The sequence below is a fragment of the Pan troglodytes genome, chromosome 14 (genome assembly GCF_028858775.2).
Source record: "Pan troglodytes isolate AG18354 chromosome 14, NHGRI_mPanTro3-v2.0_pri, whole genome shotgun sequence".
Taxonomy (NCBI): Eukaryota; Metazoa; Chordata; class Mammalia; order Primates; family Hominidae; genus Pan; species Pan troglodytes.
This window is the reverse complement of record NC_072412.2, coordinates 119,823,156-119,846,095: the sequence shown is the minus strand read 5'-3', so window position 1 is coordinate 119,846,095 and position 22,940 is coordinate 119,823,156. Positions and strand designations below refer to the sequence as shown.

The 22,940-nt window shown below is 44.4% G+C and overlaps 1 protein-coding gene and 1 long non-coding RNA gene across 2 annotated transcripts in view; one reads left to right on the top strand and one right to left on the bottom strand.

Moving 5' to 3' along the window:
- Positions 1-2,725: 2,725 nt before the first annotated feature.
- Positions 2,726-3,868, bottom strand: LOC742105 (phosphoglycerate mutase 1-like). The gene is given in 2 exon segments (XM_054665633.2): positions 2,726-3,520; positions 3,523-3,868. Coding segments are annotated over 2 exon segments (762 nt in total). The 5' UTR covers positions 3,851-3,868; the 3' UTR covers positions 2,726-3,086.
- A 5,275-nt stretch (positions 3,869-9,143) lies between these two features.
- The window catches only part of LOC129136883 (uncharacterized), a 48,144-nt gene continuing 34,347 nt past the window's right edge, over positions 9,144-22,940 (top strand). Inside the window, exons 1-2 of the long non-coding RNA XR_008538924.2 lie at positions 9,144-9,309; positions 10,684-10,848. This is a non-coding gene — a long non-coding RNA (uncharacterized LOC129136883). The remainder of the gene's footprint in view (positions 9,310-10,683; positions 10,849-22,940) is intronic.

The following is a 22,940-nucleotide window of genomic DNA, read 5'->3' as shown; positions in this document are numbered from 1 at the left end:
GTTTCACCATGTTGGTCAGGCTGGTCTCGAACTCCTGACCTTGTGATCCGCCCACCTCGGCCCCTCGAAGTGCTGGGATTACAGGCATGAGCCATCGTGCCTGGCCCTCTGGGTCTTTTTTATATCTTAGGTTATGTATTCTGGAGTCAAGCTGTAGTTTCATCACGTTCAAAAATTTTAATCTGATTTATTTAGATATTTGTTAAAGGAACAATCACAGAGCTTTTAAGGTAAGTTAAAAATCCACCTAGGAATTATAGACAAATCCACCACAGCTCAAAATACGGTAACAGAATAAGTCTTCATAGCTAGAGAAAACAATCTAATTCAAACCCTCACCTCCTAACATTACTCTGCATAGTTTGTTTCCAGTTATCAGAGTCCAAGAAGCACAGAAAATAGTTTTGCTGCGTCATCTGCTCGGACACATTGTTGAAACACCGTTTGAGGAGCTGCCTCCTGGGCACTTCACAGCTGCTCCGGCTGTGATAACAGTGAAGAGAGGAAGACAGCGGGGCTGCCCTGGCCCCGGCCCTGGGCAAGGCTGATTCCCCACACTGCCCTGAGACCGCTGGCTGTGTTAGCCTGGGGGAGCTCATGGCTGGCCTTGTGGGTCTTCCTTGTCACTCCCTCATCACACGTGTCTTCTTTCTGGATTTGTGTTCTGAATCCTCACCCTTCCTCACTTCTCTTTTAGGGTCCAGGCTTGGCTGTGCGCTTGCTAAATTCCAGTTTCACTTCCTGCTGGATTTAAAATACATATTTGAAACTAACACTTTCTTAGGCAAGAACAAGAAACTATCAACTTACTTGGGAAATGGAATATTTCAACTCATTGACAAGCCTTTACTTAGAATTAAACATACAATTTTTAAAATAACAGCTTTGTTTAGATACAATTCTGTACCCCTTTATAGTGTATATTTTAGTGTGTTTGGGTATATTCAGAGTTGTGCAACTATTGTCACAATATAATTTCAGAACATCTTCATTACCTCCCCCTCCAAAAATCAAACTCCTTTGGGATCACTCCCCAATTTCCCTTCCCCCAGCCCCGACAACCACTGATTACTTTTTGTCTCTTTGAATGTGCCTATTCTGGACATTTCATATAAAAGGGATCAGACAACATGCGGCATTTAGTATCCAGCTTTTTCACGGAACATAATAATGTCTTTAAGGTTTATCCATTCTGTAACTAGTATCATTCCTTTTTATGGTAGAATAATATTCCATTCTATGGCTATACCACGTTTTATCTGTTCATCAGTTGATAGACATTTGGGTTATTTACACCTCTTGGTCATTGTGAACTGTGCTGCTATGAACATCAGTGTATGGGTTTTTGCATGAATGTATGTTTTCAAGTCTCTCGAATATAGACCTAGGAGTGGAGTTGCTGGGTGATTTGGTAACTGTTTAACTTTTTGATGAACTACCAAGCTGTTTTCCAAAGTGGCTGCACCACTCTTTTTTTTTTTCTTTTCATTTTAAGTTTGTGTACCTTTTATTTCATTTCCTTTTTTTTTTTATTACACTTTAAGTTCTAGGGTACATGTGCACAATGTGCAGGTTTGTTACATATGTATACATACCACTGTTTACCCCTACCAGCAGCCTATGAGGGTTCCAGTTTCTCCACATCCTTATTATAATCTACCTTTTGATTGCAGACAAGTTAGTGGCTGCAAGTGACATCTCACTGTGGTCTTCATTTGCATTTACTAATAACATTGAACATCTTCTCTTGCACTTATTGGCCATTTGTATATCCTGTTGGGAGAAATCTCTATTCAAATAATCAGATAAGCTTTTGTCAGTTTTGTTGTTAAACATCTTTCTGAAATGCAGCAAAGTACTTTTCCCGGAATCAGTAAACTGAGCCATGTTGGCTTGTTGCTGGATGGTAAAGGGCCTTCAGGAGGAAAAAGGAAAGAAACTCAAATTTATCTTTTGCCAAGTAAGTGTGAGTCACTTTTTTTGTTTTTTGTTTTGTTTGTTTTTTTGAGACGTAGTCTCGCTGTGTCACCTAAGCTGGAGTGCAGTGGCGCGATCTCGGCTCACTGCAACCTCCGCCTCCCTGGTTCAAGCGACCCTCCTGCCTCAGCCTCCTGAGTAGCTGGGACTACAGGCGCACGCCACTACACCCAGCTAATTTTTGTATTTTTTTTTTTATTGCACATCACTCCTTTATTGTACTGATATGGAAAAAGGATTTAGTACAGTTATGCTCCGATGAGCACTGGACCCATGTGGCAGGGTCAAGCAACTAGAACATGATTCAGAAATCAGTGAAAGACACACTTGGACAGGACCAAGAGGCATTTCACTGCCATGAAACAAGGCAGGAAGGGATTCTAATACACACACCAGGAAGCACTCCTGCCCCTCAGAGGTCAAGGAGCTGATCCTTTATTGGTATGAGGAATGGCTTATTTTCTGATGACCACATGTGGGACTATTTCAACCACCACAAGAAACCCCAGAAGGGTTATTGTTTTGTATTATCTATATATACTATACTTTTTAGATAAAAGTAAATTAACACATAACGAAATTCAGGATTGATCCCAACCTAGAGCCAGATCCTCTGGGGTCAGGGAGGAAACAGTTGTCACATCACCACGCAGGTTACATTTGTCTTCCACTGGAATGACTAGAGCCCCCAGGCAGTGGCCTGACTGCAGAAGAGCAGAGGGCAGACTCCGCTCATGGGGACAGACAGGCTCTGTTGCTTCTCTTCTTGGTCATGGCTTAGCATGGTTCCTCCCCAAAGTCCTTAGTAAACAAAGCACTCGCAAAAACCCAAGTCACTACTTTTAAACTCTGTTGGATAAGGGGAGCTTTTCCATAGCTTAGACTGAGAACCTGTGCTCTAGAACTGCTATTCTGACTAGATTGTATGAAGGGAGTGGGTGCAGGCAACAAAATGGCTAAAATGAAAATGGGAGCCACTGGTCCCCATCTGCAGCTACAACTCAAGATGTCTACAGATGTGGTCAGTGTGACATGTGCAGGTGGGAGGGGCAGAGGGACAAGACGGGCAGGGAGGGTGCTCCTGGGGACAGTATCCTCCCCGCCGGCCTTCACTTCTTGGCCTTGCCCTGGGCAGCCACAGCTTCCATGGCTTTGCGCACCGTCTCTTCATCCCCCAGAAACTGCATGGGCTTGATAGGCTTCAAGTTCTTGTCCAATTCATAGACAATGGGAATGCCAGTCGGCAGGTTCAGCTCCATGATAGCCTCTTCAGAGAGACCCTCCAGATGCTTGACAATGCCCCGGAGGCTGTTGCCATGGGCTGCAATCAGTACACGTTTCCCCTCCTTGATCTGGGGAACTATTTCTTCATTCCAGAAGGGCAGAGCTCTGGCGATAGTATCCTTCAGACTCTCACAGGAGGGTAGCTGATCTTCTGTGAGGTCTGCATACCTGCGATCCTTACTGATGTTGCTGTAGAAAGGATGGTCGGGCTCCATCGGAGGTGGGGGGACATCATAGGAGCGCCTCCCGATCTTCACCAGGCCTCACCACGCTTTGCAGCAGTTTCTGCTTTATTGAGACCGGTTAGACCCCCACAGTGCCGCTCACTGAGGCGCCAGGTCCTCACCACTGGCAGCCACATCTGAGCAATGGCATCTAGCACTGTCCAGAGGGTCCGGATCGCTCTCTTCTGCACTGAGGTGAAGCAGATGTCAGACTCATAGCCAGCATCTCGTAGCGCCTGCCCGCCGCGCTTCGCCTCCTCGTGGCCAGCCGGGCTCAGGTCGGCGTCGTACCAGCCGCTGAAGCGCTTCTCCAGGTTCCATGCGCTCTCGCCGTGCCGGATCAGCACCAGTTTGTAGGCGGCCATGGCGGCGGGCTCTTGTATTTTTAGTAGAGACGGGGTTTCACCATGTTGGCCAGGATGGTCTCGATCTCCTGAAATCGTGATCCGCCTGTCTCGGCCTCCCGAAGTGCTGGGATTACAGGCATGAGCCACCATGCCCAGCCAAGTGTGAGTCACTTTCACAGTCATTTTTGCAAATGCTATTCACTTAACCCTGACGTGAGGTCCAGGGGGTGGTTCCTGTCCCATCTTTAGAAGCGAGAATGGGGCTCCCCGAGGCTGAGCTTTTGTCCGAGATGATGGTTGGAGGCCGAGGAACTCAAAGCCAACTCACATCCATTGTGTGTCCTGTGTCAACCTGCACTGAGTCAGCCGATTATTTAAACAGCTAATTTTGCTCCTGGAGATCATTTGTGTTTGTTTAATTTTTGCTTCTTTCTCATGTGCAGGAGTTATTGGGGTTGGGGCACTAAATTAGAGCAATGCATACTTCCAGTTAGCTGGGGGCTCGAGGAAGTGCCAGGATGGCCAGTGGGTTTTGTTGGATAATCTTATAGAAATCCTTCAGTAGAAACAGGTACAAAATTAGTATCCTCTCATTTTGGAGTTAGGGATAAATGAGGGATGACTTGAAGGGGTAAGGAGGATGGAAAATTGAAATCCTTCCTTTAAAATGTTTGAGAAATTTTGCGAGTTAATATTTAAACCAGATTGAGAGATCTAGGAGACTGGCAGTACAGCCTCCGTCAGGTGAAGCTTTGGGACGGAGGAGAGGGGCCTGGGCTCTGGAGAGCAGGGAAGGGCTTCTCTGCCAGTGTCATGAATTTCTGGGACTATAAAGGTAAAGTGGTGTGTCCCGTCCATGCGAGGCCAGCGAAGATCCCAGAGCAAAGATCTCGGATCCCAAAGGTCTGCCAGCTGGCCGAACCACAGGGAGGTGGTGGTTCAACAGCAGGTCAAGGTGGCCACTGGGCCCAGGAGGGACTTCTGAAGGCTGTGTTTCAGGTTTCTGGTCTCATAACACAGCATTTTTCTCTCCTAAACCTACAGTTTTCAAATAAATTAACTTTGTTTTTCTTTCTAAAATGAGAAGACGTGTGTGCCGTGCTCCCTCGTCGCCAGCTTGGTACGTGGCTGGTCTGTTTCCAAGGTGGGGAAGCACCACCAAGAGATGCATTCACGTTCCAGTAGTTCAAAACTGCAGACCCCATGGCAGAGAAGGGGACTGAAGACTGAGGTACCCTATGGCCCTGGGCCCATCGCCTCCTTCCTCCCTCACACACAGGCGCCAAAGGCCCTAGGAGCTTAAAGATGCTGCTGAGAAAGCCATCTTCTTGGGACACACAGACCATGATTCCAGCTTGAGGTTCAGAGACAATGAGTCATTTCCCATATTTCCCATTTTTGTCCAGGTACAGGGCAGTGGGGGAGGCACGCCTCGGAGCAGTGTCCTGCAAGAGCCTGCTCCTCCCCAGCTCTGTCTTGGAGCCTACACTTGAGCCATATTGCCAAAGCTGGGAACTTCAAATAAAGTGCAGTGACTGGTCTGTGGCTGCAGGAAACTCTTTCTAGTGCTTCTGTTTTCCCTTTTTTTGTTTGACTTTATCTTAACACTGCTTTTGTGGTGGGCTTTATCTGTTTCCTGTTACATAAAGCAGGAAGAATAAGAGAGCCAAAGAAAGTAAATGAAGTATAAATTTGAAACATTGGTTGCAAGCACTGTCTTGACATTTGCTGAGGAAAAACTCAATAGTATTAATATAAGAGGAGGAAAAGTAAGGAAATGAAAACAAAAGAGCCAGAAATGAGAACAAATACAATATACTTATGTCAATACATATAAATGGATAAAACTGAGCGGGGAAAGCCTCTGGGACTAGGTTAAAATGCAAAATTATGCTATTCTGTTTATGAGACAATATAAAATAAAGTGACCCAAAGATATTAACAATAAAATGATGTAAATTTGTTTGAGTTCTTTGTAGATTCTGGATATTAGCCCTTTGTCAGATGAGTAGATTGCAAAAATTTTCTCCCATTCCGTAGGTTGCCTGTTCACTCTGATGGTAGTTTCTTTTGCTGTGCAGAAGTTCTTTAGTTTAATTAGCTCCCATTTGTCAATTTTGGCTTTTGTTGCCATTGCTTTTGGTGTTTTAGTCATGAAGTCCTTGCCCATGCCTATGTCCTGAATGGTATTGCCTAGGTTTTCTTCTAGGGTTTTTATGGTTTTAGTTTTAACATTTAAGTCTTCAATCCATCTTGAATTAATTTTTGTATAAGGTGTAAGGAAGGGATCCAGTTTCAGCTTTCTACATGTGGCTAGCCAGTTTTCCCAGCACCATTTATTAAATAGGGAATCCTTTCCCCATTTCTTGTTTTTGTCAGGTTTGTCAAAGATCAAATGGTTGTAGATGTGTATTATTGTTTCTGAGGGCTCTGTTCTGTTCCATTGGTCTATATCTCTGTTTTGGTACCAGTATCATGCTGTTTTGGTTACTGTAACCTTGTAGTATAGTTTGAAGTCAGGTAGCATGATGCCTCCAGCTTTGTTCTTTTGGCTTAGGATTGTCTTTGCAATGTGGGTTCTTTTTTGGTTCCATATGAACTTTAAAGTAGTTTTTTCCAATTCTGTGAAGAAAGTCATTGGTAGCTTGATGGGGATGGCATTGAATCTATAAATTACCTTGGGCAGTATGGCCATTTTCACTGTATTGATTCTTCCTATCCATGAGCGTGGAATGTTCTTCCATTTGTTTGTATTGTCTTTTATTTCATTGAGCAGTGGTTTGTAGTTCTCCTTGAAGAGGTCCTTCACATCCCTTGTAAATTGGATTCCTAGGTATTTTATTCTCTTTGAAGCAATTGTGAATGGGAGTTCACTCATGATTTGGCTCTCTGTTTGTCTGTTATTGGTGTGTAGGAATGCTTGTGATTTTTGCACATTGATTTTGTATCCTGAGACTTTGCTGAAGTTGCTTATCAGCTTAAGGAGATTTTGGGCTGAGACGATGGGGTTTTCTAAATATACAATCACGTCATCAGCAAACAGGGACAATTTGACTTCCTCTTTTCCTAATTGAATACCCTTTATTTCTTTCTCCTGCCTGATTGCCCTGGCCAGAACTTCCATCAGTATGTTGAATAGGAGTGGTGAGAGAGGACATCCCTGTCTTGTGCCAGTTTTCAAAGGGAATACTTCTAGTTTTTGCCCATTCAGTGTGATATTGGCTGTGAGTTTGTCATAAATAGCTCTTATTATTTTGAGATACGTCCCATCAATACTGAATTTATTGAGAGTTTTTAGCATGAAGGGCTGTTGAATTTTGTCAAAGGCCTTTTCTGTATCTATTGAGATAATCATGTGGTTTTTGTCGTTGGTTCTGTTTATATGCTGGATTACATTTATTGATTTTCGTATGTTGAACCAGCCTTGCATCCCAGGGATGAAGCCCACTTGATCATGGTGGATAAGCTTTTTGATGTGCTGCTGGATTCGGTTTGCCAGTATTTTATTGAGGATTTTTGCATTGATGTTCACCAGGGATATTGGTCTAAAATTCTCTTTTTTTGTTGTGTCTCTGCCAGGCTTTGGTATCAGGATGATGCTGGCCTCATAAAATGAATTAGGGAGGATTCCCTCTTTTTCTATTGATTGGAATAGTTTCAGAAGGAATGGTACCAGCTCCTCCTTGTACCTCTGGTAGAATTCGGCTGTGAATCCATCTGGTCCTGGACTTTTTTTGGATGGTAGGCTATTATTGCCTCAATTTCAGAACCTGTTATTGGTGTATTCAGGGATTCAACTTCTTCCTGGTTTAGTCTTGGGAGGGTGTATGTGTCCAGGAATTTATCCATTTCTTCTAGATTTTCTAGTTTATTTGCGTAGAGGTGTTTATAGTATTCTCTGATGGTAGTTTGTATTTCTGTGGGATCAGTGGTGCTATCCCCTTTATCATTTTTTATTGCATCTATTTGATTCTTCTCTCTTTTATTCTTTATTCAACCCCATCAAAAAGTGGGCGAAGGATATGAACAGACACTTCTCAAAAGAAGACATTTATGCAGCCAACAGACACATGAAAAAATGCTCATCATCACTGGCCATCAGAGAAATGCAAATCAAAACCACAATGAGATACCATCTCACACCAGTTAGAATGGCGATCATTAAAAAGTCAGGAAACAACAGGTGCTGGAGAGGATGTGGAGAAATAGGAACACTTTTACACTGTTGGTGGGACTGTAAACTAGTTCAACCATTGTGGAAGACAATGTGGCGATTCCTCAGGGATCTAGAACTAGAAATACCATTTGACCCAGTCATCCCATTACCGGGTATATACCCAGAGGATTATGAGTCATGTTGCTATAAAGACACATGCACACGTATGTTTATTGCAGCACTATTCCCAATAGCAAAGACTTGGAACCAACTCAAATGTCCATCAGTGAAAGACTGGATTAAGAAAATGTGGCATATATACACCATGGAATACTATGCAGCCATAAAAAAGGATGAGTTCATGTCCTTTGTAGGGACATGGATGAAGCTGGAAACCATCATTCTCAGCAAACTATTGCAAGGACAGAAAACCAAACACTGCATGTTCTCATTCATAGGTGGGAATTGAACAATGAGAACATATGGACACAGGAAGGTGAGCATCACACACCGGGGCCTGTCATGGGGTGGGGGGAGTGGGGAGGGATAGCATTAGGAGATATACCTAACGTAAATGACAAGTTAGTGGGTGCAGCACACCAACATGGCACATATATAGATATGTAACAAACCTGCACGTTGTACACATGTACCCTAGAACTTAAAGTATAACAGAAAATAAATAAGTAAAAAATAAAATGATGTCTGAAAACAAGCCGGGAGGAGGGCAGTGGAGGTGACAATGTGGATAAAAGCACTGAGATCGCTGGAGAAGGAGTGTCGCAGACACAGACAGGCTGGGAGAAGCACACCTGTGGGGCCGTGATTTCACAAGGGCAAAGCCAGCAGAAGAGGTGGGAGGCTCGGGGAGGCTCTCATGCACGAATTCAGTCCACTAGTGAGATTTTGACTTGTGTACTTAGACCCAACATATAGGAGGTGCTGACTCTCATACCTAGAAACAAGACATGTGCGGGATTGTTAAATCTCATCCCCAAAACTTCCTGCAGGTTTGACTTTGACATAAGCCTCTGCCAAGCACCTGAGCAATTTGACTCTCCTGCCTGAGCCCAGCCCACAGATGGAATTGTGACATATCACCACAGTGATCTGTCATTGTGAGAGAGAACAGTGAGGGAGAAAGCGTCTCACCTGTAGTCAAAGAGGGGCAGCATCAAAGCAGACACTGCTTTTGGCAGTGAAATGAGCAAAGAGTGCCCCCACGGGTAACCCTTCATGTTGGTGAGGACATGGGAAAGCACTGCTACAAATCTCTGGAGAACAATTTCTATGAAGTGTGAAGAATAGAGTTTTTGACATTGTAAATTGATTTTTAATAACTTGTAATAAACTGAAAAAATAAACATTGATCTCTAACTTGCACAATACACAAAAATTCCATAGTTATTAAGCTCCATATTTACTAAAAACTGAAAGGTAATCAAGAAAACTTATAGTATTAGAAGAGAATACAGGAGAATACTTGCATAATCTTAGCTTGAGAGAGCCCTTTCTGTGTATGGCACACAGACCAGATGCCATAAGGGAAATTATTGATGGATTTGACTACCTTAAAATAAACTTAGGTGAATCGATAAGTAATAATGTGGAAGAGATACTTATGACATTGATAATAGAAAAAAGGTAAATATTGATAACATATACTTACTATAGATTAATAACGAAAAGTAACATATGATAAGAATTTGGTCAAAGGCTATGAACAGACAATTCATACAAGAAGAAATCAGATGGTCCAAAGTTTAAAAATATATTTACTACCAAGGGTTGGCAAAATTATGAGGAGACAGACACTTTGGGACCACTTTAAGCAGAGGTGAAAATTGCTAGACTGTTTGTGGGGGGCAATTAGGTGGTATCCATTGAAAATCTAAATGTGCTTACCTTTGATTTAACAATTTTCCTTCTAGGAATATAAGTTACAGCATAATTTTGTGTAAAGATACATATGGGTTAAGATGATCATCATAGTTTCACTTGGAATATCGAAAAACTGAAAACAACCTAAATTTCAATAATTAGAGGACTGATTAAATAAATTAAGGCAAATCTGTATAAAATATTTTGTAATTGCTAAAAAAGGAATGAAGAAGCCTTTCATGTATGGAATGAAACTATTTGTATGATACATTATTGAGTGAAATGAGCAATTTACAGAAAACTACATAGAGTAGGACTCCATTTTTGTTTAAACAAATATGGCCGGGTGCAGTGGCTCATGCCTATAACCCAGCTACTGAGGAGGCTGAGGCAGGAGAATCACTTGAACTTGGGTGGCAGAAGTTGCAGTGAGCCAAGATCGCGCCGCTGAACTCCAGCCTGGGTGACAGAGCGAGACTCCATCTCAACAAACAAACAAACAAACAAACAAACAAACAAAACCTCAAATATATGTACTTGACAAATAAAAATCAAAGTTCACATGCAAGTTGCTAAAAGTGATTACTTCCAGGGGCTGCCATCCAAGAGAAGACTCCCATGTTCCTTACACCCTCTATACTGTTTGACATTTTATGGTTTACAAAAAGCAAATATTAGCTTTGTAGTTAAAAGATTTGAGAAAATTGATTGGACTTGAAATGTTTAAAATTTCAATGTAAATTGCAAAGCAAACTAGATTTTCTGAATGCCTTCAGAGTTAGTAGCTGCTTAACAGTCATGTGTCTTTGCACAGGTACTTGTTCTCTTCACTCTTCGGGATTCTATAAGAGATGTCCAGCAAGCAGCAGAGCTGGGCTTACGATGTCGTACCAAGCATGGAAGGAAGCACTGCAAAGCTGACATCAGCACAAATACCTGTGGAAACTGCAGGGGGCAAGGCAATGAGGTGCTACTTCAAGTAGGTGCCCACGGGTAGAGCCTGTGATCCTAGAACTTGTCCAGGGGGTGGGGTCTGTGGTTCTGAAGCTTGTTCAGGGTTAGGGTTAGGGTTAGGAGCTTGTACAGGGGTGGGGTCTGTGGTCCTGGAGCTTCCACAGGGATGGGGTCTGTGGTCCTGGAGCTTCCATAGGGGTGGGGGTCTGTGGTCCTGGATCTTCCACAGGGGTGGGGTTTGTGGTCCTGGAGCCTCCATAGGGGTGGGGTCTGTGGTCCTGGAGCTTGTCCAGGGGTGGGGTTCGTGGTCCTGGATCTTCCACAGGGGTGGGGTCTGTGGTCCTGGAGCTTGTCCAGGGGTGGGGTCTGTGGTCCTGGAGCTTCCACAGGGATGGGGTTCATGGTCCTGGAGATTGTGCAGGGGTGGGGTTCATGGTCCTGCAGCTTCCACAGGGGTGGGGTCTGTGGTCCTAGAGCTTGTCCAGGGGAAGGATCCGTGGTCCTGGAGCTTCCACAGGGATGGGTTCTGTGGTCCTGGAGTTTCCATAGGGGTGGGGTTCATGGTCCTGGAGCTTCCACAGGGGTGGGGTTCATGGGCCTGGAGCTTGTCCAGGGGTGGGGTCTGTGGTCCTGGAGCTTCCACAGGGGTGGGGTCTGTGGTCCTGGAGCTTCCACAGGGATGGGTTCTGTGGTCCTGGAGTTTCCATAGGGGTGGGGTTCATGGTCCTAGAGCTTGTGCAGGGGTAGGGTTCGTGGTCCTAGAGCTCGTGCAGGGGTGGGGTTCATGGTCTTGGAGCTTCCACAGGGGTGGGGTCTGTGGTCCTTGAGCTTGTCCAGGGCTGGGGTCTGTGGTCCTGGAGTTTGTGCAGGGATGGAGTCTGTGGTCTTGGAGCTTGTGCAGGGGTGGGGTCCATGGTCCCGGAGCATTTATTTAATCTTTGGTGTCTACATATTTTTCCTTATGATGGGCTGGATTTTAAGGAAAGCAATCTTCCACATTATAATGGTCCACAATATAATGGTTATATATACAGGTAAAGCGAGTGATGGAAGATCTTTCAAACTCTTTAATTAATTTGATTTATTGGGGATATTTATAAGCAGTATAATTAATGACAAAATTTAAATCTCATGGTTCTTCCTTTACAATTACAATTTTGTCAATTTGAATAAAATGAAGAGAGTTTAGAGTTTAAATTGTGGGACAAACTCAGATTTTTAACTCTTTCCATTCTGGATTCTGTGGGACAGCTAATTCAGGATCATCACATGATTTCTTTTTTTCTTTTTTCCTTTTCTTTTTAATTTTTATTTTATTTATTTATTTTGAGACGGAGTCTCAATCTGTTGCCCAGGCTGGAGTGCAGTGGCAAGATCTCGGCTCACTGCAACCTCCATCTCCTGGGTTCAAGTGATTCTCCTGCCTCAGCCTCCCAAGTAGCTGGGATTACAATTTTGTGCCACCATACTTGGCTATTTTTTTGTATTTTTTTTAGTAGAGACAGGGTTTCACTGTGGTAGCCAGGATGGTCTCCATCTCCTGACATTGTTATCCACCCTCCTTGGCCTCCCAAAGTGCTGGGATTATAGGCATGAGCCACCATGCCCTGCCTCTTTTTCTTTTTTTAATAGAGACAGTGGCTCACTATGTTTCCCAGGCTGGTCTCGAACTCCTCAGCTCAAGCGATCCTCCTACCTCAGCCTCCCAAAGTGCTGGGGGTTATAGACGTGAGCCACTGCGCCTGGCCAACCTGATGTTAATGATGTTGTATGCATACTATCTGGCTAAGTTATTTTCACCAAATCTTTCTCTCACAATCTACAATCAATCAGCTGAGCTTATTTTAATTTCCTCAACTTTGTGAACAAATGCATGGTGGGTGAGGTCATCAGCTGGGTGACTGTTTTGCATCTCCTGTTACAGGATGTGACCATTTGACATATCCTTGCTGACAATTGAACAAAATGCTCTAATACGGCAAAGAATGAGTGAATACATAATTTTGATGAATCTGATGAAGTAAAACGGGAAATTTCAAATAGCTATGGATTTTAGATGAAAAAGAAGGTGCGGGTACCTTTTTGTTTGGCATATCTGCTGTCTCCAGGGAGATTCCGCACCAGCACCCGGGACTTCTCAGCCCTGCCCCAGTCTTCACACCACCTTTGAGCTCCATACCATGGTTATGAGTGTGTGATTCCTTCCAGAATGGCCGTGTTTTCTTCCGCACTCTGCGAAGTTCCTGTTCTCTCTTCCCCCTGTGCAGACTCCACGAAAGAGCACACACGTTTTGAAATTTGGATTTTATTAAGGCTGCCATTCCCTCCACAGGGCCAACAGGCTCCAGAGCAGGAAGGGGTCCCGGGGTGGAGGGTTGCTCCTGCTTCCCACTGAACCAACATTTAAGAAACCGGTTCTCCAGGTGCTGGAGCGGGAGCTGCTGGCTCAGAGAGGAGCGAAGGGCACACTCAGCCCCGGCGCGCTCGCTTTGCACTGCGGGAGGGGCGTTTTCAGGGTGAGCACAATGGGGCACAGCGGGGAAGTCTCCCGGTGCTTCCTGAGCGTGGTCAGCAGAGCAGATGCTGGACAAGATGAATGGGAGAGAGTGGGGTCCCCAGGCAGGGAGGGCGAGCACCCAGGCACCCGTGGCAGAGAGCAGGGTCCCAGGCGGGGAGGGCAAGCACCCAGGCGCCCATGGGAGAGAGGTGAGGGAGGTTGGCAGGGGTTGGATTTTGGAGGGTCCGGCAGTGCACAGAGTCTGGCACATGTGGAAGACAGTGTGGAGCCACTGAATGGCTTCAAACCAGACTCCACAGGCACTTGAGAAAGACCCCTGTGGACAGGCTGGGGCTGGACTGGGGAGCATGAATTGGGAGGGAGGGGCATCGATGCCAGCCCACTGCAGTGGTGAGATGGGAGCGGTGAAGGCCTGTTCAGGAGGCTGCATTGGATGGAGAGGGAGCCATGGGGGGCTGCGGAAGCGCCTAGAGTAGGGGTCTGACCCTGGCTGTGGAGCACAGAGGAGCACAAAGTAAAGAACCCACCAGGGTTAGGGCTGAGAGTTTGGTGATAGGGAGATTTGTGGAAGCAGGGAATAATGGTGGATGGTTGGTGGCCTCCTCCTGGAAGTTCACCATCACCCTCTGGAGACTTATTGGGCACTTCCTCTGTGCCAGGCACTGTCGTGTGCATATTTCGTTTCATTGGTGACAGATTGCATCTGTTGTTTTGGAAAACCATAGCACACCATGTGCTGCAAGATGCATCTCCATCTCAGAGCCATTAAAGTGTGTGTGTGTGTGTGTATCAATGAAATGTGCTTCTCTCATTTAACCCTGGGAGTGACCTGAGAGGGAGGCACTGTTGGCAGCCTGGTGGAGGCTGAAGCCATCCAACATGGGGCTGGAGCCGGGCTTGAGCTGGGGTGGAACATTTGGGTGGAACCATCTGGGAGGCTGGTGCTCAGGAGTGACAACAGGGCTGAAGACCTGGATCTGCAATCAAATCTGCAGCATCAAAGTGGTGCTGGGCAACGTTGCCCAGGGAGGACAGACAGGCAGGGAGGCAGCCAAAGGCTGAGCCACGGGAGCAGAAGAAAATAGGGCAGAAGAAAACAGTGAGGGAGGTAGGAAGTGCAGAAAGTCAGGAGTGAATTACAACCAGGAGGGGCAAGGATGCTAATGTTAAAAGCTGCAGAAAGGTCAAGGGTTAGATCGGATCAAACTAAACTGACATTTTATGAGGGTCAAATACAGTGGGTCAAAATCAGCAAAGTCACTCAACATAAAAAGAGTAGGACGGAAGAGTCCACATGAAATTAATGCATAAAAGTGTCCCTTTCAGCATCACTGATAATAGTGAAAATTCTGAGTTAATTTTTAATAATATGGAACTGATTAAGAAAGTGATGAGATCACATATAAGGATATAAGATCACATATAAGGTACAATTTTAATTATACATAATGCATATATGTGCACAAAGATATAACTCTATTATGTATTTGGAAATGCAGAAAATATACAAAAATATACAAAATGCAGAAAATATACAAAAAGTATTCTCTCTGGGTGATGAAATGATAGTTAAATTTCTTCTTGGTATCCATAAATATGTATTATGTTATAATCAGGAACAATAAAAACATTATTTTTTAAACTTTAAAAGGAAACAATTCAATAAACTGAGCAACTGGGAAGTCACTGGTGACCTCATTTGATTGTTCAGTCATTCAACAAATATTTACTGAGTACCTACTATGTGCCGAGCATTGGCCTGGGCATTGAGTCTACAATGATAAACAAAAGAGACAAAGTCCCTGGAATCATAAGGCTTGAGATTCAGTGGGAAGACAGACAGTAAACAGGTCAACACACAAGTAAGTGACTGTGCTTTCTTTTACCGTGCTTAAATGATGACTTTGGCTGCTTGGATGACAACTGTGGTGCCCGTGGTAAAGGAAGACACAACGGTGGAGCCAGAACGAGCACAGAATGAGCACCACACTGGTGGGCATCAGGACCTTCCTCTAGATGTGACATTTAGGTGAAGGCTGAAAGCTGAGTAAGAGCTAGGCCTACACGAACACTCTAGATTTCTTTTCACATACCAGGAAGGGCCCCTGAGACACGGAGGAGAAAGGTGTTGTACTTGAGACATCGTTTTAACTGACACCTTTGTTATTATTCCAGGCAGACCTGTTCACTTTATTATCTGGTCTTCTATGAGACCACCTACTCGTGTTATTGTGCAAATTGATGTCATCCAATTAAGTCTTCTCTTTCTTTTACTGTGCTTAAATGATGACTTTGGCTACTTGAAGTTTCACTGGAGCAAATTAGCTGTGTTGGATGTGGACAGAGGGATGGTGCCCAGATGGCAGTGGCAAGCGAGCTCCTGTTTCACTGTGGTCCTCACGGCAGCAGAAAGTGAATGTTTCTCTATTATCCATTATTTGTGGATTATCCTTGCTTGCTTTCTTCTCTTTTGTATTCATGAGTAATTGGTAGCTGGCTTCATTTGTCTTCCTTCCTCCCTAAATTTTCATTTAGCCAAATTCTCCTCCAGGCTTTAAAAATCACCTTCTATATCCAAAAACCAAAGGGGTCCTATTTAATTCTCTGAGGGATGAGGCTGTCTTTGGTTGTGGACCTGCTTATTCATATTGGAGGCAGCAGGGAGAACTCGCATCTTGTGGTTTCTGGCAGCCCAAAGGAAGGGGTTCTTGTCCAGGCTTCTGTATAGAAAACTGGACACATAGCAAGGCTCCCAAAGTCGTCCCAGCCAGAGCCAAATCCTAGAGACATGGGCTGGGAGATTCGGCACATAGTCCAGAAAACCATGGATAGAATTCAGGCATCCATGAACCTGGATAGGAAAGCAATTGCGTCATATTTTCACCAGTTTTTAGCTGTAATTCAGCATTTTCTTCCATTATAATTGGAGGCAACAAACACGGTAACCTGTGACTTTATCACCAAGAGAAACTTCAGATATTACAGTTGGTGCTTATTTTTGGAACATTATTCATACTTATCACTTAGGTGAATTTTGGTGGCTATAGGGCCTGCTGCAGGGTTCTGTTATTTAATATGGTAATAAATAAGCACATGAATTATTTTGTCATGGTTAAAAAATTATTTTGATAATGTGCTTCAATATAATTGGCTGCCTGTCAAATTGTGTGGATTTTATTCTATTCATTTAAGCACACTGCTTTCAGGAGTCTATGACGTCACCATTCTTCCAAAGCAGGTCGTGGCATGAAAAAGTTAAAGAAATCCATATTTGAAATATGAAGAAGCTAATAGCAACAACGATATTGGCTGACTTTTATTGAGTGCTGAGCACTAAGCATTTGCATGTATTAACTCATTTCATTCTCATGACAAGCCTACAAGAAAGGCACAGGAGTTCCTATTTTATACATGGGGAAACCAAGGAGCAGAGAACCTGACAATTTGTCCAAGGTCACACAGCTAGAAGTCGTGAAGCCCAGGTCTAAAGCTGGGAGAGACGGCAGAGTGAGCTGAGGTCCCACCAAGAGCCTGGCTCACAGATCTTACCAGCTCCATGGAATGTTGAAACTGCCGAGTGACCCAAGGAGATGCATTGATTACAGATTCTTTACTTTCTGGATACAGCTTCTCCTTGCTTTCTGGCATGTCTTCTCTTAGAGGAAGAGCATGGGACATATTTTGGACCTGAGTTGTAGAGCCAAAATGGGATTAAAAGCCACCACATAGCCTCTCTAGGGAAAAAAAATGGTGGTGGTGACAAAGTCTAGTTGGCTACATGAGAACATTTACAAGCAAAGAACAATGATCTAATCAGTTTTCCCTATAAGGCAGAGGTCCCCAAACCCCGGGCCATGGACCCATACCAGTCTGTGGCCTGTTAGGAACCAGGCCAAACAGCAGGAGGTGAGCAGCAGGCGAGGGAGCAAAGCTTCATCTGTATTCACAGCCACTCCCCATTGCTGGCATTACTGCCTGAGCTCCACCTCCTGTCAGATCAGCAGTGCCATTAGATTGTCATAGGAGTGTGAACCCTATTGTGAACTGCACATTCGAGAGATCTAAGCTGAGTGTTCCTTATGAAAATCTAATGCCTGATGATCTGTCACTGTCTCCACACGATCCCTAGATGGGACCATCTAGTTGCAGGAAAACAAACTCAGGGCTCCCACTGATTCTACATGATGTTGAGTTGTATAATTACTTCATTCTATATTACAATGTAATATCAAGCTTCACAAGAACAGGACCCCTCCCCTCGCTGTCCATGCCGTATCCCAGTAGCGTCCTCAATGGTGGCAAATAAACCCCTAGATTGTTTGAGACCTGTCTAGATACTTTCTGGTTTGCGAGCCCTGAGGACTTTCTGTGTGCCCTGCACGGTGCTGCCCTTGCAGTGGCAGGGGAGCAGATGGGGCTCAGGCTGAGCTTGTGCCTTGCCCACACCAGGTGGACGCGGGGACACTGCTGCCATGCGGTGGTGATGCTTGGCAGCCTGTGCCAGGGCCACAGCTTCTTTCTTTTATCCCCTCAGGGATTGCACTGGGTCTGGGAGGGGTCCCTTTTTGTTGGCATTTCAATGCCTGTCCCTTTAAGGCAAGAACTCCTCCCTGATCCCATACAGGAGCATCCATACACATCCAGCTGACCAGAGAAGGCCAGAATCCAGTGACCCTGGTCCCTTGCCATTTGCAGTAGGTTTGGTGAATGGGCTGTGGGTCTTAGAAGCCCCCAAAAGCAGTGAGATTCTTCCTTGAGATACAGTTCACATACCATACAAGTCACTCATTTATCGTGTGCAGTTCAATGGGGAGACGCCCACAGTCCTCAACAGTCAGTTGAGAAGATTTTCATCACTTCCTTAGGGAGCCCTGGACCCTTTATCATCTTGCTACCCCTCCATACCCTTGCCTTAAGCAACCACTGATCTACTTTCTGTTTCTATAGATTTGTTTCATATACGTGGAATCGTCTAATATGTGGTCTTTTGTGACTGCCTTCTTTCACTTAGCATGTTTTCAAAGTTCATCCATGTTGTAGCCCGTGTCAATACTTTATTCCATTTCATAGCTGGGCAATATTCCATTATATGGTTAGGGTTAGGGTTCAAAGTCTCTGCTGTATGGTCCTAAGAAGAAACATTTATTTTAAAAAAGCTACTGGCCAGGAGCGGTGGCTCACGCCTGTAATCCCAGCACTTTGGGAGGCCGAGGTGGGCAGATCATCTGAGGTCAGGAGTTCAAGACCAGCCTGGCCAACATGGTGAAACCCTGTCTCTACTAAAAATACAAAAATTAGCCAGGTGTGGTGGCATGCACCTGTAATCCCAGCTACTCGGGAGGCTGAGGCAGGAGAATCACTTGAACTGGGAGGTGGAGGTTGCAGTGAGCCGAGATTGTGCCACTGCACTCCAGCCTGGGCAACAAAGCGAGACTTTGTCTCAAAAAAAAAAAAAAAAAGGAAAAGAAAAAAAAGCTACTGTAATTTGGCAAATGTCTCTGGCATTTGAGCTGAAACCTGCTCTTTCCCTGCTGTTCCCAGCTCGGCAATGCAGACTGCACTCCAGAGGCTGCAGCCAGGCACACAGGCTCTACTCCCCATAGCTTCTAGTCGAAGGGCCTCCTTCCTGGAAGAGGCAGGGCCTCAGCTTTTCTCCTCTTGTCCTCAACTGCCTGTTGCTGAGACTAAGTCCCAGGTGAGTGTGGCATTGTTCTGCCCAGCCCCTGTTTATGGAATGGAGGATCAGCCTAGAGCCTTGGAAATTGTGCTTCTAAGAATACAGGAGCCCGGATCCCCTTGGGCTGGTTCACAGGCATTGGTTCCAAGATGGGAGAGGCAAGCCCAGAAGACCTGTGTGTCCCCACAACATACACACAATGAAGCAAAGAGCCTGGGGTGTCACTCAGAGAGAAGATTGCCATTGTCTCCACTCCCAGCTCTTCCCAAAGGGGCGAGCTGTTCTAAATGCTGTTTCACTTGCAACAGAATTTAGAGAAGTTCAACCCTCACTGAACATGAAAATAAAAGACATCCAAATTGGGAAAGAAGAAGCAAACTATTTCTATTCACAGATGATATGATCTTGCATATAGAAAATCTTAAGGAATGCACTAAAAAGCTGTAGAACAAATCCACAAGTTCAACAAGGTTGCAGAATATAAGATCAATACACAAAAATCAATTGTATAGGTTTTCATGTAGACATGTTTTCATTTCTCTTGGTTATATACTTGGGAGTGAAATTGGTTATATGGTAAATATATTTAATCCCCATATATTTATTAAAATATGTTTAATCACTTGAGGAACTGCTGGACTGTTTTCCCAAGTGGCTGCACCATTCCTCCCAGCCCTGGAGGGTTCCAATTTCCCCACATTGTCACCAACACTCCTTCTTATCTGTCATTTTGATTCCAGTCAATCTGGTAGGCGTGAAGTGCTATCACGTTGTGGTTTCGATTTGCATTTCCTTGATGATGAATGATGCTAAGTATCTTTTCATGTGCTTATTAATCATCTGTATGTCTTCCTTGGAGAAATGTCTATTCAGATCTTCTGCCCATCTTTTAATGGGGTCATTGTCTTTATCACTGAACTGTGAGAGGTCTTCATGTATTCTAGATGCAAGTCCCTAATTGTATCTGATTTGCAAATATTTTCTCCCATTCTGTGGGTTTTTTTTACTTTCTTGATAGTGTCCTTTGATGCACAAAAGTTGTTAATTTTCATTAAGTCCAGTTTATGTATCTTCTTGTTTGTCATTCCTGCTTTTGGTGCCATATCTTAGACTCCATTGCCAAATCTGAAGTCACGATGATTTCCCACTGTTTTCTTCTAAGAGTTTTATGGTTTTAGTTCTTACATTTAGGCCTTTGATCCGTTTTTGATTAATTCTTCTATGTGGTGTGAGGTGAGAGTACAACTTCATTCTTTTGCATGTGGCGATAGAGTTGTCTCAGCATTTGTGGAAAGACTATTCTTTCCTCACTGAATGGTCTTGGCCCCTTTGTTGAAAATACATTGATTATAGACACATGGACTCCCATTGATTTATATGTCTATCTTTATGCCAGTGTAATACTATCTTGATTACTATAGCTTTCTTAGTAAGTTTGAAATAGGTGTGGAGTCCTAATTAGGAAAGAGGAGTCAAGCTGGTGGGACCAAGGGAAAGCAAAGAGATAAAGCAGGTAAGCGACAAGTCTGCCTTTCTTCATGGTCCAGAACACGCAGCCCTCCTGGGCAAACAGCTCACAATTTTCCTGTGCCAAGCTATTACCAGACACCTGCAAGTTAGCTCACTGTAGCTTTGGTGTTATTGGTGCTGCACAAAACCCTCTTCAGCATAAATGCCACCCTATAAAATCCCCAGCAAGCCTTGGTCTCCTCATAGTCAGCCTCTCTCCTGTGGGCTGCCCGCTGCCTCCTCGAAATGTATTTTCCTGCTTTCTCTCATAAATCTGCCTTTCTTTACCTACAACTGTCTTGGTAAATTCATTACCCCCATGCCACTGGCTGAGATAGCCATTGCTCCCCAGCAACAATAAGGACACATGAGTCCTACTACTTTGATCTTCTTTTTCGGGATTGTTTTGACTAAAACAATCCATCAAATTTTAGAACCAGTGGGTCAATTTCTACAGAGAAGTTGGCTGGAGTTCTAATTGGGATTGTATTGAATTTGTAGATTGAGTTTGAGACAGCCAAATGCCCAGAATCTCTGCCCCATCTGACAAGTGTTTACACCAGATGCTTTTGTGCAGATGAGGGAACCTGCCCAGGGCCTTGTCTGCACATGCCCACATGCGCACTGGGGAAACGGGTGAAGCCACAGGCAGGGGAGGAGCCTGGCCTCTTCAGTTCCTGTGTGGTGGCCTGGGATTCCATTTGTGAGGTGGGAGCCTGTTAGCAGGACTCCATCTCACTTTGCTGAGTTTTTTTTTCTTTTCTTTTTTTCCCTTGTCACCCAAGAAAATCCTGCTCTACTCACCCTTCAATGTGTTCGTGTGCCTAGATTTTCCTGGTCATGTGACAAGAACCCAGTTTCAGCTGAACTAAGGAGCAAAATTCTGCAATAGTTTGTATATTGCCATCTTAATATAGCAAGACTTCTGAATCCATACACGTGGGATATTTTTCCATTTATTTAGATCTTCAATTTTTGTGGATGACGGTTTGTAGTTTTTGGAGTATAAATTTTGTACTTCCTTTGTTTATTCCTAAGTACCTATTCTTTTGATACTTTTGAGTATGGAATTGTTTTCTTAGTTTCCTCTTCAGATTGCTCATTGCAAGTATATAAAAACACAATTGATTTTTGTGTATTGATCTTGTATTCTGCAACCTTGTTGAACTTGTGGATTAGTTCTACAGCTTTTTAGTGCATTCCTTAAGATTTTCTACATGCAAGATCATATCATCTGTGAATAGAAATAGTTTGCTTCTTCCTTCCCAATTTCGATGTCTTTTATTTTCATGTCCAGTGAGGCTTGCACTTTTCTAAATTCTGTTGCAAATTAAACCATCCCTTTGGGAAGAGAATGGGAGCTGTTACGAGGGTCTGCTTCTTCCTCTGGGCAAAATCTCAGAGCCCTGGAGCTCGGAGTGGGAACAATGGCAATCTTCTGAGTGACACCCCAGGCTCTGTGCTCCACTGTGTGCGTGTGTTGGAGGGACACACAGGTCTTCTCGGCGTGACTCTCCCAGCATGGAACCAATGCCTATGAACCAGACCAAGGGGATCTTGGCTCCTGTAGTCTTAGGAGCACCATTCCCAAGGCTGCAGGCTGAGCATCCATTCCACAAACAGGAACTGGGCAGAACAAGAGCATCTCCAGCGCGGGGCCACACTCACCTGGGATTTAGTCTCAGCAACAGGCAACTGCACACAAGATGAGAAAAGTAAGGCCCTGCCCCTTCCAGGAAGAAGGCCCTTCGACTAGGAGCTGTGGGGAGCAGAGCCCATGCGCCTGGCTGCAGCTTCTGGTGTGCGTCTGCATTGCTGAGCTGGAAGCAGTGGGGAGACAGCAGGTTTTAGCTCAAATACCAGGGACATTTGCTGTTCTTGTCAAATTACAGTAGCTTTTCTTGAATATATGTTTCTTCTTAGGACCATACAGCAGAGACTCTAAATGACTGTGTTTTAACCATTTTCAAAAGTTTTGCTGGGGAGTGGGTTGAGGGAGCTCCTCATGTGGTCATTCTGGGGGTCTCTCATGTGGATCCCACTTGAAATCCATTTGTCATTGAGTTTTCAGTCTTGGGAAGAGGTATTCATCTCTGAATTTCTTTTTACATAAACTCTGATTGCAGCCTTATTTGTAATAGCCCAAAACTGGAAACCACCCAAATGCTCATCAACAGGTGAATGGATAAACACATTGTGATAGATCCGTACGATGGAACACTACTCAACGTTATGCTAACTGAAAGGCAGACAAAACGCAGATACTTGATGAACCTATACACATAAAATCCAGAAAGTGCAAAGGCACCCATAGGGAACCTTTGATGGGCAGAGGGTGGTGGGTAGGGGGACCGAAAGGCTCAGGGAAACCTGGGGAGTGATGAATATGTTTACTGTCTTGACTGGGGTGCTG